Below are 15,753 nucleotides of genomic sequence, written 5' to 3' on the forward strand. Positions count from 1 at the left end.
AAAAAAAAAAAAAAAAGAAGCGAAAATATCTTCGCATTGCCTCACAAGTTCTGGAGGGGAAATTCTTGATAAAGAGGGTGCATGTAAATATTGAACAATGTACTTTTATAACAGTTGACTTCTCCTCTTTCGCAAGTTCTAGCTTCCTTACACTTAGAAATATTTCAGTTTTCCTCAATGGCTCTTGTTAGACTTCCAAAGAGCACACAAAAATTTGTTTCAAGGGTTGTAACTATAGTCTATATATATCTCCTAAAGTGGTTTTGATGACTCAGACAGTTCACGAAAGTTGTGTTACCGATCATATTACCACAAGGGTCCTAGAAATCAGAACATAACTCATCTGAAACAGTGTTTAAGGAACACGGATCTATAATGATATGCTCAAATTAATTCCTGGAGCTACTCTCTCAAACAAGAGATCACTGTAGTACTTAGGGATCGAATCCACAGAGATTCAAAATCAAACACAATAAATTGTAGAGTTTTGTTATTACACTCAACAAGTTGGTTTAAATTAATAAAAGCAATGCAAAATATTAAATAAAAGTGTTGTGAAATCAGAAGATCAAAAGGTTAGGTCTAGGGAATTTCTCAGGCAGTTATGAATTATTAAATCAATAAATAATTAAAGTTCAAGTAATTAAAATCAGATATATGACTCTAAACACTTTTGTGAAATAAATCAGTTCTCACTGCAAATATTATCTAAATTTAAAACCAAAAAATCCAAATCTCTTTGAAGATTCAAGATTAAAAATCAGCTTTAAAAACAGGTTTAGATAAGTTCACAAAATTACTAAATCAAATCTTTTTGTAAAAAGTAATTTTGCTCATCAATGGTTTAATCAGGAAAATAATTATATACTCATATCAATTTACTTCCCTAAGATATTAATTCTAGGTGATCAATCAATAATTAATGTGAAGAACAACCAAAGATGAAGATTATAAAAGATAATGAACCCTAAAAATCACTGATCTAATAAATCATAAAAACCCTGTGAAAAACTCTGAACCTAACAAACAAACTACTCAGACATGTTTAATGAAGAACAAAACATATTTCTGAATAACATGGAATAGATATCAAAAGTAAAAGAGGGAGTTTAGAAATCTTCTCTCTACAAAAGAATTCTGATCCGTCTCTCTCAAAAGCTCTCAATATCTCTTTCTCAAAAAGCTGTTAGAAAAATAACTTGAGGTTTCTAAAACCCAAAAACAATATATATATATATATATATATATCCTAAAACACATCTTAGGGCTTGTGTTGCAATTGTGGAAAACTTCGGGCAAAATTGTAAAACTTCCAAAACTTGGCTCTTTCGTCGGTTTGAGATGCCGATCGATGCTATAGCGGTGTCGATCGACACCGCCACTCTAAATTGATTCTAAGTTGATTTTCTTCGGTTAAATGCTCCAAAATGATCCAAATTGCTTCATTCCGCTCCATCCGTGCCAAAATCCTAAAAAACATGTAAAGACTCTAAAACAACCTAGAAAACAAATCAAAAGACTCAAAAAGCACACTTTTATCATGGTTAAAAACCGTAAAAACCGTGATATATCATATAACCTTAATTATTTTTGGTATAATATCACACATACACATGTACATGTTCTCATCATAAGTTCATAACCATAAAGTTATGCCTGCCTGCACGAATCCATAGCTATTCACATATTCATGTACGGCAAATTAATATGGTGTGTTTTAGACGCAAGGAACAGTAAGTTGTAGTCTTGTAGATGTACCCATACACTGATACACATGTTATGAACTTATGATCAGCTCATTCTGCATGAACTGATTCTTGAACCCCAAATTCACAACGTAAATTAATTAATTATATTATTCTTTGATGTAACAGTCATTCGATCAATGACGACGAGTTATAAACTTATAATCGTGTAAAATGTAACAAAATTCTATGGGCATCTTCATCCCATATATTTGTCCAATGTCTTAACATTTTTTAATTATTAATTTTATTCTTATTTTATGATGAGTGTCTGTAGTGTAGATGAAAATGTATTCAAGTAGACATTTAAGACATTTAAAAGATATTTTTACATCCTTTAAAATTAATAATTAAATTTGTTTAAAGACACTTACAATAAAATGAGGAATGGAGATGGTCTAAGAGCACCTCTATTAGAAGTATCTACATTAGATACCTTTATTTAAATGATACTACTAAATAAAATAAAGTATGAGAGGGAGATGATGTTTTAATTTGAGAATATATAGTCTCTACTTAGAGACTCCTTTAAATGTGTTTTATTGTGAATGGCTTTTTTTTTTATTTGTTGATAATTTAAATAAACAACAAAATTATATTAAAATATTATTGCACAGATTCATCCTTCGATATGTGTTTCAAGCTGCAGATCACATCATTTGGCACGAACGTAATCGAAGACGGCATGAGGAACTCCTAGAGCCCCGGCCCTCGAGGTAAAAGGAAAAAAGTTAGATAGTTTGGTCCCCAACAGACTAAGCACACTCAAACAACTGGGTACCTCCAAATTTGAAGATGGTTTGCTAATTCACCGATTTGATCTAGAAAAAGTGGAACTAGAGTTTTCAGACCGTAGCAGCGTACAGTTTTGTCCACTTCCGGAAAATTGTCATAAGCAAGAGACATGATGTTTGGCAGAATATCCCACATATGAGACCAATCCACAAACCCTGTTTTCACCAAAGTAATGAGTCAAACATAATAAAACAAACTTTACCAGTTTCATAAGAGAGTCAAGCATTTACGTACCTTGGCATAAAACTTCAATTTGAAACCACAAAAGGCTGCAATTGGCATTCCAATTAAGTAAAATGTTCCCAAATTTATAACCGTGACAACACGCTGTCATCCGCATCCTCTTGCAACTCCTATAAATATTTAAAATAAACGAGTTTAATTTGCCGTGCTTGATTATTTTAAAAAAAATATACAATAAGATTCTCGGATCTTTTTACCTGATAGAACACCTTGGATCGAATCAATGGTTATAGAAGCAGCAAGAAAAAACCTCAATGATGCAAACTCATCTTTTATAACAATGCTATTGCTGAACAAACCAACCCAACCATCATGACTTACAAGAATGGCAATCACTACGCCGAGAGCAAGAACTAAAGACAACTTAACGGACACAGAAGTCGCTTTCTTTGCGCCTTTTACATTTCCAGCTCCAAGTTCGTTGGACACACGGGTACTGCAACATTATCAAGTTTAACATCTCCTAAACAATATTTATATGTACAAGATGATGTATACATTTGAAACTATTTGATAAGATGAGCAAACCTTGCAGCTGAGCTAAGTCCGTATGTTAACATGTAGCTAATAGATTCCGTGTTGACGCTGAATTTATTTATAACATTACACAGTGAGCTACTTTGATGTAATAATAATAAATAAATAAAAAAATTTTAAAAAAAACAAAAACACACAAAACACACAAAAAAGTGTTAACTGTACAGTTAAAAAAAAGAGTTACCATATAGCTACCAAAGAAGTATTGATTTCCGGATTTGGCATCACTCCTGCCAAGAACACAAGAATCTCGAACGCCCAATATTCCAAACTGTTGAACACAATATAGTCCTTTAAGCTTCAACGAGCGTAGGAATTATTTTAATTTTTCATTTTTTCAGCAACGTTTACTATTTGGTTTGAACCCGAATGTGATAATGACATTAACTAACACAAATATAAATAGTCAACAAACTTACCATACCATAGCAGCAGAAGGGATACTTAATGTCAAGTTTATTACAACGTAACGGAATGATTCCAACGAGAATCCAGTCCATGTTTCCTTAAACTTTTCTGAACAGATCACATAAGTTCCAAGAGATAGGAAAGCTATCCACAATGAAATAGATGTAGCTATTGGAGCACCAATGAATCCGAGGCCAGAGTAATAAACCAGAACATATGCGGTACCAATATTAATAACCAAGGGAACAAACGAGAAGATGACTAAGGGAGAAATGATGGATTGTGTTTGGCAAAATCTTAGAATATTTTGTAAGAACCCGTAAGCGAGCAAACCAGGAGCTTGGTACTTCATATAGAGTGCAGCTCGTTTTGAGATGCTAGCATCTTGTCTAAGAAGTCCAAATATCGATTCCGTGAAAAACCAGAATATGGTGATGAGGATGGTGAAGACTAATGAGACGATGCAAGATGATTGTAGATGAATCCCCAACATCCTGTAGTTTTTTGCACCATAGCCTTGTCCACACAATGTCTCAAGTGCTCCACTTAACCCTGTCTAAACTGTTTATGACCTTAAATAGCAATATATATATATATATATATATATATATAGAAAAAGGTTTTGTACACTTTTGGGATTAGTCTAGGTCTTGATTCAGGTGTTAACTATAAAGAATTAGCAATAAAAAGTCATAAAACGTTTTTTATATGGAATAAATAATTTCAGAGAAATGGATGGTACCATGAAGGCAAAACCGGAGACGGTGGCCCAAGAATTGGCAAGGGTGGCGCCGGCGAGCTCAAGTTGGCCGAGGTGAGAAGCAAACATCACAGAAGTCATAGGAATACAATAGTAGAAAAGATTGGTTAATATCATTGGCAGAGAGTAAATAATTTGAGCCTTTGCTTCTTCCACCTCGATCAGTTTTTGAACCCAAGTTGATGATCTTCTCCTTCCTCTTTCATCTTCTCCACCTTCATGGTCATTCAACAACGGAGAGCTCGTCGTGGGATCAGCCATTGGATCTTCTTGTTGGAAGGAGTTTGGGGTTTGGTTAAGAGTTTGAAGATGAGAATTGTGAATTGGCAAAGTGAAGAATAACAAAAAAAATAAGAGCTAAACAAGAGATGGACTCGGAAACAGTTCATTAAATATAAACACATGTCCAATCTCTTTTCCCACCCTCATTTCTACCTTTTATTGCGATATTAATTATAAATACATTTCGATTGTTTTTTTTTTGTTAAAAAGTACATTTCAATTGTTTGTCTAAAAAAAAAAAAGCTTTTCATTTATGTAAAAATGGTACATGTAGGACATGCGCATTTTGACACATGTTAAAACAATTTCCAAATCTAAACGAAAAAAAAATTGAATGCATTGAATCCATATAACTAATCTCGATATTAATTAACTATATATATATACATTTTTTAACACATTTATGAAATAAATCCTGAAGTTCATACAGATTTACAAGTATGCCATTGGCATTAATTATTAATTTGTTTTTTTTAATTAATTAATACTATTAAGTTTCTATTTTTGAAACAAGATTTCCCATCCTAAATATATTTCCAAAACAATTGGAACCACTCTCTTTATCATTAAGTATTAAGTTTATAATTAATTTAATTAGTATTAAGTTTGCAATTTTACAAAACAAAATTTTCTCCATACACAAATTTCCTAAACAATCGGCCTAATCAATACGAATTGATTTTCGATCTTGGAGGAGGATTCGTGGCCGAGATTTTTTATCTCAACGCATTGATCTCAACGTATTTAAAACTAATTTTTACATTCACGGGTTTCATATGATGAGTTTTTGCGGATTAAAAATCTTTGAACATGTTGCATGACCCGCCTAGCATGGCGGGTTTGTACTATAGAACCAACACTAAAACTATTAGTTTATTTCATATATACTATAGATTTGTAATCATAGTTTTGAAAAATTAACTTATATATTATTTAGTATATGAACTACAAAATATTACACATACTATAACACATTCTTAATATTCCAGACAAAAAAAAATTCTAAACAAAATTCTAAATTAATTAGACAAAATTTAATTAAATGAATAATTTGAAAACTAAATAAATTAAAAATTATTATTTAAAATACAATAATTTATAGTTTAGTTCCGCGGTGTACCGCGGGTGAAATCCTAGTTTTTCTCTTTAAAACTAATATTTATATTACTAGGACTCGGACCCCGCGATGTTGCGAAGGAAGTATTTTAGAAAAAAAAAAATCAAACTTTAAAATTATACATTATGAAATTATTTGAATGTAATAGAATATAGTTTGAATACATAAACTGTTACTAAAAACACAACCATCAAAATGAAAAGTTATAACAAAAAATCTTATGTAGAATAGACACAACTTTGCAAAACGTATTGTTTAAAGTATTATAAATATAAGATATTTTCATGAAGAATTACGGTAAAGAGCTATGATTAAAAAAATATTATGACAAAGTGGTCCTAAGTGAGAATATTAAACTAATGATTGTAATGAGTAAATGTAATTTTCTATTAAATAACTATAATTAAAAATATATTTAAACTGTATCAACGAAAAATTAAAATTAAATTACACAACTCTTAAAAACAAAATAAAATTAATTTTAAATATAAAAATAGTTTTTTTAAAAAAATACGGTAAATAGAAGCAACTGTAAATTCTATATTTAGTTTTATTAAATTTCAATATTATTATAATCATTTCTAAAATTTTAGTTAGATTATTGAATAGCATTGAATATTAGATCCTAATATTCAAATTATTTAGTTCAACATAAAACGAAATTTTTGTTTCTAACAGACAATGATTTGTTAGTTATTGATAAAGAGACAAATATATTGAGAGTTCAAATGGTATGACTATTTAATAGACACACTTCTTAGGACGAAAAGTTGTGATGAAAAAATATGAATAATATATAGTGAAAAGATACAATTCTACAATGAACAAATATAACTGTTTGAATTTTAAAACAATATAAATGCAATTTTTTTTACAAAAGTACTACAAAAAGTCGAATTGTTGTTCTCATTTATTTATTCAGATAGTTATTATTATTTTAAAATATTAAAATATTTATTTTTAATAAAAAGTTACGATAAATAGATGCAACTGTAAATTCTATATTAAGTTATTAAATTTCTCTACTGCTATAATCATTTCTTGTAATTTTAGTTAGATTATAAAATAATGTTGAATATTAGATATTAATATTCAATTATTTAGATTCAACATAAAATGGAAAATTTGTTTTAACGAACTTGTTAGTTAATATTGAAGGATCAAATATAAAGAGAGTTCAAAAAGCATGACTATTTAAATAAAGACAACTATTCAAACGAAAAGCTGTGATGAAAAAATATAAATAAAATATAGTGAAAAGACACAGTTCTATAATGAACAGATACAACTGTTTGTATTAAAAAAACAAAGAAAAAAACAATTTTTTTACGAAAAACACTACGAAAAATTACAATTGTTGTGTCTGCACTTGATTATACCTACAAATTCATATAAACTGCTTTTAAATAGAAGACATCTTTATTACCATATTTAAAAGTCACATCCAAAAGAGCTCTATATAATCCATCATACTCTTGGAAAAAAACTTTAGTATTTTCATTAAATATATATATATATATGTATTTAACTAAAAATTGTAAATTAGATTCATCTTTCCAAAAATCTTTTATTAAATCAAGAATTGGAGGAATTTATTTACTTTTAAAAGAATGAATGCTAGAGAATAATTTAGAGATCTGTAAAAACCGTTGAAATTGATATTTTATATTATTGTGTGTCATGACAAAAAAATTAAAACAGTTTAAACAAACAAATATATATAGATTTGAAAAGATATGAATATATTAAGCCGGAGTGGATGGAAGGTAAGGTTGGGTCCATCTACACTATTATTCTAGTTTTGGTCTATCGAATATACACAACTCAACAATGAACAATCGCAACTTTTTATAAAACTCACAATTTAAAATTTCTACAGATTTTTTTGAAAATTATCCAAAATGTACTATTGAAAAAACACAACCTTTGGTGATATTTATTCAGATTGCTACTATATAGATTTATTCTTCTTAAAACTCATATTTCACATCATGCTATTAACTATTTTAGAAAAATAAAGCATACATAAAATTGAAAAGCTTTACCCTATTGTGTTTCTAATGAACTGTTATTTTATTTTAGTTAATCAATGAAAATATTATATTAATTTGATGACAGCTTACTAGCTTATAAAGAAAAGCTATATACGTTAACGTTTATACTTATAAATTAGAGTATTGAATATATTAAAAAATTTCAAAAAAGCATTATATATTTTTATTAGATTTGACTATATTAGTCACATTTTTTTTATCTCTATGATTAAAAACGGGGTTCTAATAATTAACTGTTACAGAATTAGGGTACAGTTATTTTTTTAACCCAAAATTTTAAGAGATGTTGTACCAAAAAATAAATAATAAGAGACATATATTGAGCTATTAATTTTATTGAAAATAGTTGAGGGCTGTTATCTAACTCTTGGAACACTTTTGAATATTTTTGATGATTTCAGTTTTGGTAATTTTTTTTAGAAATATCTTTTTTCAAAGTAAAGTTGATAAAAATTTCTATTTATTTGCATATAATATAAAAAAATGTTGAATTATTTGGCTATCTTGTTTACTTGAAGGGAATTAGTTTAAAACGTTGATTTTGATAGTGACCAGCTTATAATCATGTAAAAAGTAACAAAGATAAGTTATAACTTCGCGTTTATAAAATAATCACGAGTTATCTGATCCACAATGACATAGTCTTCTCCCAATGATAAATCGAAATTTTTTTCTCAAAAATATTTTTATTCCATATTGCTTATTAAAACTTAAACGAAATGTCCCTCCCTGGAAAAATCGGAACTAGAGGTTTTTCAGACCGTAGCATCAGTAAGCTTTGTCCACTTCCGGAAAATTGTCATGAGCAAGAGAGATGAGGATTGGCAAAATATCCCACATATCATACCAATCCACAAACCCTGTTTTCACCAAAAAGTAATGAGTCAAAAGATAACACAAGAAAACAAACTTTACCAATTCCATAAGAGAGTCAAGCATTTACCTTGGCATATAATTTCAGTTTGAAACCACAAAAGGCAGCAATAGGCATTCCAATTAAGTAGAATGTTCCCAAATTTATAACCGTGACTCCATTTTGCCATCCACATCCTCTTGCAACTCCTATAAATAATTAAAATAAACGAGTTAAATTAACCGTGTGTTTGATGATTAGAGAAAATAATAAAAAATATTTCTTGGATCTTTTTACCTGATAGAACACCTTGGATCGAATCAAGAGTTATAGAAGCAGCAAGGAAAAACCTCATTGATGCAAACTCCTCTTTTATCACAAGGTTATTGCTATAGAAACCAACCCATACATCATGACCTACAAGTATGGCAATCACTACGCCGAGAGCAAGAACTAAAGACAACTTAACGGACACAGAAGTCGCTTTCTTTGCGCCTTCTATATTTCCAGCTCCAAGTTCGTTGGACACACGGGTACTGCAACATTATCAAGTTTTACATTTCCAAAACAATATTTATACAAGATTATGTACACATTTGAAACTAGATAAGATGAGCAAACCTTGCAGCTGCGCTAAGTCCATATGTTAACATGTAGCTAATCGATTCCGTGGTGACGCTGAATTTATTTAATAACATTACACAGAGTGAGCTACTATGATCGTAAATATTAATCAACTAATTAATAAATAGTGATATAAAAAGTTACCATATAGCTACCAAAGAAGTATTGATTTCCGGATTTGGCATCACTCCTGCCATGAACACAAGAATCTCGAACGCCCAATATTCCAAACTGTTGCACACAATATAATCTCTTAAGCTTTAACAAAACCTAAAAAGAAATTCAACAACATTAAAGTGCACAAGCCACTAGGCTAAATATAACGGTTAACAAACTTACCATACCATAGCAGCGGAAGGGATACTTAATGTCAAGTTCATTACGACGTAACGGAATGATTCCAACGAGTATCCAGTCCATGTTTCCTTAAAATTTTCTGAACAGATCACATAAATTCCGAGAGATAGGAATGCTACCCACGTTGAAATAGATGTAGCTATTGGAGCACCAATGAATCCAAACCCAGCTACATAAACCAGAACATATGCGACACCAACATTAACCACCAAGGGAATAAATGAGAGGATGACTAGAGGAGTAATGATCGATTGTGTTTGGCAAAATCTCAGAATATTTTGTAAGAACCCGAAAGCCACCAAACCGGGGGTTAGGTACTTCATATAGAGTGCAGCTTGTTTTGAGATGCTAGGATCTTGTCTGAGAAACACAAAAATCGATTCTGTGTAAAACCAGAATATGGTGATGAGGATGGTGAAGACCAATGAGACGATGCAAGATGATTGTAGATGAATCCCCAACATCCTGTAGTTTTCTGCGCCGAAGCCTTGTCCACACAACGTCTCAAGTGCTCCACTTAATCCTATCTTATAACCAAGAAACATTAATGTATGTCATAAACAAATATATGTATGTTATACCATTGGCCATATGTTCTTGAAGATATCGTTATAAAAAAATATATGACAAAAACTTTCAAGAAAATTAAAAAAAAAAAAAAAAACAGAGAGGCAAAGCTCCTAAACTTATCTAGACGCCTTAAATAGCAATTAGAACTCTGGTCACACAAGACGCCCTAATAACAATAGAAAGAAAAAAAGTTATTCTACACTCTTGGGATTAGTCTAAGTTTTGATTCATGTTTTTAGCAATAAAAGGTTATAAAACTTATGTGGAATAATTTGGAGAAATGGATGACTTTTGCAAGTAAAAATGTTGAAGACAAAGTCACAAACCATAAGGAATAAAGAAATGATGGTAACAGTTGACCAAAAAATAAGAAATGATGGTACCATGAAGGCATAACCGGAGACGGTGGCGAAAGAATTGGCAAGGGTGGCACCGGCGAGCTCGAGTTGGCCGAGGTGGGAAGCGAACATCACAGAGGTTAAAGGGATACAATAGTAGAAAAGATTGGTGAATATCATTGGCACAGAGTAGATAATTTGAGCCTTTGTTTCTTCCACGTCAACCAGCTTTTCAACCCAAGTTGATGTTCCTCTCCCTCTATCATCTCTTTCACCTTCATGGTCATCCAACAACGGAGAGAGCGTTGTGGGATCAGCCATTGGTTTTGGTTAAGAGTTTGAAGATGAGAACTGTGTATTTGGTCAGGTGAAGAATGAAAAAAAAACAAAATAAGAGAGATAAACAAGACATGGACGCAGTAACGTTACACTAATTCTAATTAATAGTAATTTTTATTTTAATTTAATTTAATTTTTGCCGTCTCTTTAATATAAATATAAAAAGATTCATGAAATCAAAGAACAGAGCATGACAGCTCAAAAACAGAGCACAATTACTCATAACAGTTAAATAAAATATAATTTAGACAATAAAAAAATAGAACGTGCTTCATGCTTTAGACTTGAAAATTAATATTTAGAAGAAGAAAAAAAAAACAACTTGTTTTGACAATGAATAACAAAAACCATAATAGATCGAATTCACTTATATTTATACAATAAATAACAACCTGAATTGTTCTATTTAAAAAATCTATATAACTATCAAAATAAAAATATGATATTTATTCAGAATTTAAAAACTATGAAAAATAAATTAGCAATTTTTGTGATAACTTTGTAGACGATACTAAAAGAATTTCAAAGATACAAGATAACTTTAGTGATGAGTTCTAACAAAAATTCATTAAGAAAAAAAAACACTAAAACCATATATTAATATTTTAGCTATATATACAGATATATGTGTATTATTTATAGTAGAGTTTTTAACCGTGTATCTCCTTGAAATAGATAACATATTGATTGATCAAGTTTCCACCTCACAAATATGCCTCGTTTATTTCGTTGATCACTTTATCTGATCTGCTGACTATGGCTTTTGGAAGATAGTTTTATTTCCAAAAGTTACCTGACTCTACAGCTCATCTCTCCAGATCATGGTTACGCATCTTCATGTCTTTTTTTTTAAACCATGGATACTCATCAACTAGAAAACAACTAAGAAATATACTAATCTTAGATATCACTACCTTAATCCATATTTATGAAATGAGTTTATTTTTTAATCATCAAACTAATCATTCAATAGACGCTGGTGAACCTAACAACTCTTTTTTCCTAGACATTAGTTGAAAAGTGACCATTTTGTCAAGTATAGAGCTAATTGATCAATTTATAGAGATATATAACCCCAAATGATATAATTCCAATTTAGCGAGATTTAAATGTATAGTTTTCTTTTTTAATGCAGTTGACTTTAATTGGGGGTTGTCATTATTTCAATATCAATACAACTAAACTAGCACATGCTGATGTTTCCGAGAATGAAACATTTTGAGAAAACACTAGCCACGAACATACCAAGGCAACGTAAAGAAGATAAAACTAGTTACATATATAATTTAAATAGTAACAGACATGATTTTTGGTCTCCTCTGGGCTCTGGTTATGTGCAAACCAAAACTTAGATAGATCTTTCCAAGTTCTCTTACTTGACATGGTTGGTGAGCCAAGCGAGCATGTCCTTGTGAGCTTCCTCTGCAGCTTCAACTTCTGATGGATCATTTTCATTGTACCTAACAGTCCAACCGTGTTTGACACTTGGAAATATCTTCACAACACTCTTCACCTGAAACATGTCACTAAATGAATATTATTTACTTGAAGAACACATCAAACTACTAATGGTGTTTTTGTAAGTAATAATGAAAATATTAACTTGTATAACGATATAGAGCTGAGAAAAGGTACCTCAGATTTAGAAGCTAAAACATATTCGAATTGTCTCACAAGTTCTGGAGGAGATACTTGATCGAATTTAGCTCCTAACACAGCAATTGGAATGTTGACCCCTGCTTCCATTATGTATTGATTAGAGTCATAATCACAATAAATAAAAGGGAACTAGCTAACTAATGATCAGAACATATTAAAAGATGTAGTTACCCTTGATATCATCCACCGTAACACGAGAAGGATGTAATAAAACAGTAGCGTCAACAAGCTTCTGCTTTGCTAGTTCCACCGCAACTTTTGCTGAGATTAATAAACACACAACATGAAAGATAAAGTCATGTGTTCGCTCATTTCCATGGACCATGTTGGGAACAAGGAAAACCAAACTCACCACCCCAACAAAACCCTGCTGCTCCTATACTAGTTATGCCTTTGTTCTTCAAGGCCTCCACTATTGGCTTTGACTCCTCAAACCCTTTCTCCTAAAGAATCCAATGTACTGGGTTCAGATACAGCGACACAGTCACACATATATAACAGTTTAAACCATTGTCTTTTTCTTTGCTTTGTAGTCAACAACAAAGAGAGATAGCATTTTGGCATAACATTGGAAAGGTACGAATAATTTACACCACTTTCAAGCTTGAGAACAAACTTCATGTTTTGAGAAAAACTAAGGACGGAACACTTGATAGAAAGGAAGAGAAAGTACTAACTTGTCCATGATCTTTTATCCATATAGGAAGCGGTCGATCTTGATTCTCGGGATTATAAGGATCACCATGGAAGAAATCAGGAACCACGGCATAGAATCCAGCTTCAGCAACCTTGTCAGCAAGTTTCCTGTATCACAGTAAGAGCAAAAAAACCAAGACAAGTTACAACAACAATGAACCTAAGCACTGAGCTAGAGACACTAACACAAATCTATGTACAAACAGCAAATGATACAAACTGTAACTCATTCAAACAAAGACTCTTAAAAACTTTCAAATCCAGTAAAGAAGGAATACACTTTAAACCAACAAGCTGATCAAGTAAAGATTCTGGTACGGACGGTACCTCAGGTTTGGAGTTTCATATCCTGCCGTAAAAAAAAAGTTAATAGATTTCTCAAATACAGAGAGATTTCCCAAACTCGTTAGAAAGGTGAAAAAGGATTTTACCGAAAACATGAGAGACGAGAAGAACAGCAAGCTTTGAATGAGTAGAACCAGAGACGTAAGTGTCGAGGTTTCCCAGTTTCTCGACATGACCCGACCCGCTATTTGGATCCAGATTAGGTGGGTTCTCGGTGCACTGATGATGATGACCCGACATCTTTCTTCGCCGAACTAAAAGACAAGAACTCTTCCTCCTCCTCTGTCCCGTTTTGGGACCTCTGTTTTCAACGCAACACCCACGTAATACGTACGTGTGCGTAATCTAATCTTCCCACCTACAAAAACCCACGTGCGTTAAATAAAAATAATATTGAAAAATAGTATTGATTCTCTGATTTTGATTTTCTGATTTGCTCAAAATAATATTGGCACATTTGCTATGTGATTAGCTAAATTATAATCAGTCAAATGGGTAATTAAATCTCATAGTCAAGAGATTTAAGTTACAAAAACACTATTTTCTCTACTAATGAAAAATAATGTCATTACTAGATTGTATTGAATGTTGAATAGTGTTCCAGCACCGTGTATCATGACGAACAAGAACTAAAATCTAAAAATGTGTGTCATCACAAACACTAGATGACCAACAATATTGTGACAGTAGAGTAGTCATTGTACAATGTTTGTTATTTTTTCTTTTTTAGTTGTTATTGTAAAGTTAAATTTTTGTTTTGTACACTTTCTATTTTATATTACTTGTCATTCTAGATATTTTCACAGATATTAAAAAATAATTTATTTTTCTGTTTTACCCTTTATTCATATATTATTTGTTTTAAGTAATTAATAAACTAAAGTGATGAATAAAACTGAAAATTTGATTGATAAAGTTGCATTATAAACATAAAAAGTAATATGAAATAAAAATTTAAGTCTAAAATGATAAGTAAAAAAACGGAGAGCGTATTACTTATTTTTTGTATTTAGGATGCAAATTTATGAAACAATTTTCCAGTTTATTTCTTATTTTTAGTTTATATCAAATAAAATAATATATTAATAAAATGCAAAACACAAAATTTAATAGTTTTCTAATATATGTAAATACTAAATAGTGGACAAACTTTTTGCGTGGTTTCTATCATAGTTTTCTAATTCATCAAAATGATTTTTTCTTTTTGGTTTAGACATTTGCTATGTGATTAGGTAAATCCTAATCATTCAAATGGGTAATTAAATCTCATAGTCAAGACTCAAGAGATTTAACTTACAAAAACAGTATTTTTCTACTAATGAAAAATAATTTCATTACTAGATTGTATTGAATGTTGAATAGTGTTCCAAGTTCCAAAACCGTATAGTGAGGCGATGATGAACAAGAACTAAAATCTAAAAATGTGTTATCATCACAAAAACTAGATGGCCAACAATATTGTGACAGTAAAGTAGTCATTGTACAATGTTTTGTTAGTAAAATAGTGGACAAGTTCTTATTTACGTGGCTTCCACTAATTATTATTATTTTTTTTTTTTGTGTGGTTAACAAGATAAGTATTCTTTTCATTATACACAACCGTTGCCTTGAAAATCACGTCGGAAGATCACGAGGAGGCGTATAGACAAAACCAATTTTTGTTTTGTCGGTTCCCAAGGGTTTTTGTTTAGGGTTTTCAATTTTTTTTCCCCATCTACAGTATACCTAATCCTCTGTTTCTCCACATAAAAAGAAAAAAGAACCCTTGAAATTAAGAGAGGAATTAGTTTAGTGATAATGGGTTCGTTGAAGGATGGTCAAAGAAGAGACATGGAGGAAGAAGAAGAAGATGAATCGAAAGAGCCGCTTTTGATGGCGCAGAACCAGAGGTTCACTATGTTTCCCGTTAGGTACAAATCGATTTGGGAGATGTATAAGAAGGCTGAGGCTAGTTTCTGGACTGGTTCGTTTAGTTTTCTCTATTCCCCCCCCCCCCCCCTTCGAATTTGGATTACGCTTATGGTTACAGTT

General features: G+C 31.1%; 4 protein-coding genes across 6 annotated transcripts in view; 1 reads left to right on the top strand and 3 right to left on the bottom strand.

Moving 5' to 3' along the window:
- LOC104788516 (protein DETOXIFICATION 19-like) overlaps positions 1 to 4,845 on the bottom strand; it is an 8,260-nt gene extending 3,415 nt beyond the window's left edge. Inside the window, exons 1-7 of one of the 2 annotated variants that reach the window (XR_002032760.1) lie at positions 4,471 to 4,844; positions 3,740 to 4,284; positions 3,505 to 3,591; positions 3,312 to 3,368; positions 2,981 to 3,219; positions 2,775 to 2,893; positions 2,262 to 2,695 (exon numbers count right to left, since the gene is read on the bottom strand). Coding sequence is in view for 1 of the 2 variants with exons in the window: in XM_019227713.1 (XP_019083258.1) it covers positions 2,981 to 3,219; positions 3,312 to 3,368; positions 3,505 to 3,591; positions 3,740 to 4,284; positions 4,471 to 4,749 (1,207 nt within the window). In the remaining variant the exon portion in view is untranslated. Of the gene's footprint in view, positions 1 to 2,261; positions 2,696 to 2,774; positions 2,894 to 2,980; positions 3,220 to 3,311; positions 3,369 to 3,504; positions 3,592 to 3,739; positions 4,285 to 4,470 lie in introns of those variants that run through there. The other variant, XM_019227713.1, reaches the window with a different exon arrangement.
- Positions 8,477 to 11,096, bottom strand: LOC104788526 (protein DETOXIFICATION 19-like). The gene is made up of 7 exons (XM_010514299.2): positions 10,729 to 11,096; positions 9,758 to 10,302; positions 9,563 to 9,649; positions 9,416 to 9,472; positions 9,092 to 9,330; positions 8,885 to 9,003; positions 8,477 to 8,801 (listed from the first exon to the last, which is right to left on the bottom strand). The coding sequence occupies exons 1-7, from the start codon at positions 11,002 to 11,004 to the stop codon at positions 8,697 to 8,699; spliced, it is 1,428 nt and encodes a 475-aa protein (XP_010512601.1). The 5' UTR covers positions 11,005 to 11,096; the 3' UTR covers positions 8,477 to 8,696.
- On the bottom strand, positions 12,158 to 14,028 carry LOC104788536 (endo-1,3;1,4-beta-D-glucanase-like). Its single transcript, XM_010514311.2, has 7 exons — positions 13,809 to 14,028; positions 13,705 to 13,726; positions 13,359 to 13,485; positions 13,034 to 13,124; positions 12,853 to 12,942; positions 12,658 to 12,758; positions 12,158 to 12,535 (listed from the first exon to the last, which is right to left on the bottom strand). Exons 1-7 carry the CDS (start codon positions 13,960 to 13,962, stop codon positions 12,395 to 12,397), a joined length of 726 nt encoding a protein of 241 aa, XP_010512613.1. The 5' UTR covers positions 13,963 to 14,028; the 3' UTR covers positions 12,158 to 12,394.
- The window catches only part of LOC104788541 (ribonucleoside-diphosphate reductase small chain A-like), a 3,107-nt gene continuing 2,690 nt past the window's right edge, over positions 15,337 to 15,753 (top strand). The window contains exon 1 of one of the 2 annotated variants that reach the window (XM_010514319.2): positions 15,337 to 15,685. In XM_010514319.2, coding sequence (XP_010512621.1) covers positions 15,520 to 15,685 — 166 coding nt within the window. In that variant the 5' untranslated portion in view covers positions 15,337 to 15,519. The remainder of the gene's footprint in view (positions 15,686 to 15,753) is intronic. The other variant, XM_010514312.2, reaches the window with a different exon arrangement.

This window comes from Camelina sativa, chromosome 1 (assembly GCF_000633955.1).
Source record: "Camelina sativa cultivar DH55 chromosome 1, Cs, whole genome shotgun sequence".
Lineage (NCBI taxonomy): Eukaryota > Viridiplantae > Streptophyta > Magnoliopsida > Brassicales > Brassicaceae > Camelina > Camelina sativa.

Excerpts from the sequence above, each read along its gene's own strand:
- LOC104788536 (XM_010514311.2), bottom strand. The coding sequence starts at position 13,962 with ATGTCGGGTCATCATCATCAGTGCACCGAGAACCCACCTAATCTGGAT. Across the intron at positions 12,943-13,033 it reads AGCAGGGTTTTGTTGGGGTG|CAAAAGTTGCGGTGGAACTA; the intron begins GTGAGTTTGGTT and ends TATTAATCTCAG. Across the intron at positions 12,536-12,657 it reads TTTTAGCTTCTAAATCTGAG|GTGAAGAGTGTTGTGAAGAT; the intron begins GTACCTTTTCTC and ends GACATGTTTCAG.
- LOC104788526 (XM_010514299.2), bottom strand. The coding sequence starts at position 11,004 with ATGGCTGATCCCACAACGCTCTCTCCGTTGTTGGATGACCATGAAGGT. Across the intron at positions 9,473-9,562 it reads ACTTCTTTGGTAGCTATATG|CGTCACCACGGAATCGATTA; the intron begins GTAACTTTTTAT and ends AAATAAATTCAG. Across the intron at positions 8,802-8,884 it reads AACTGAAATTATATGCCAAG|GGTTTGTGGATTGGTATGAT; the intron begins GTAAATGCTTGA and ends TGGTGAAAACAG.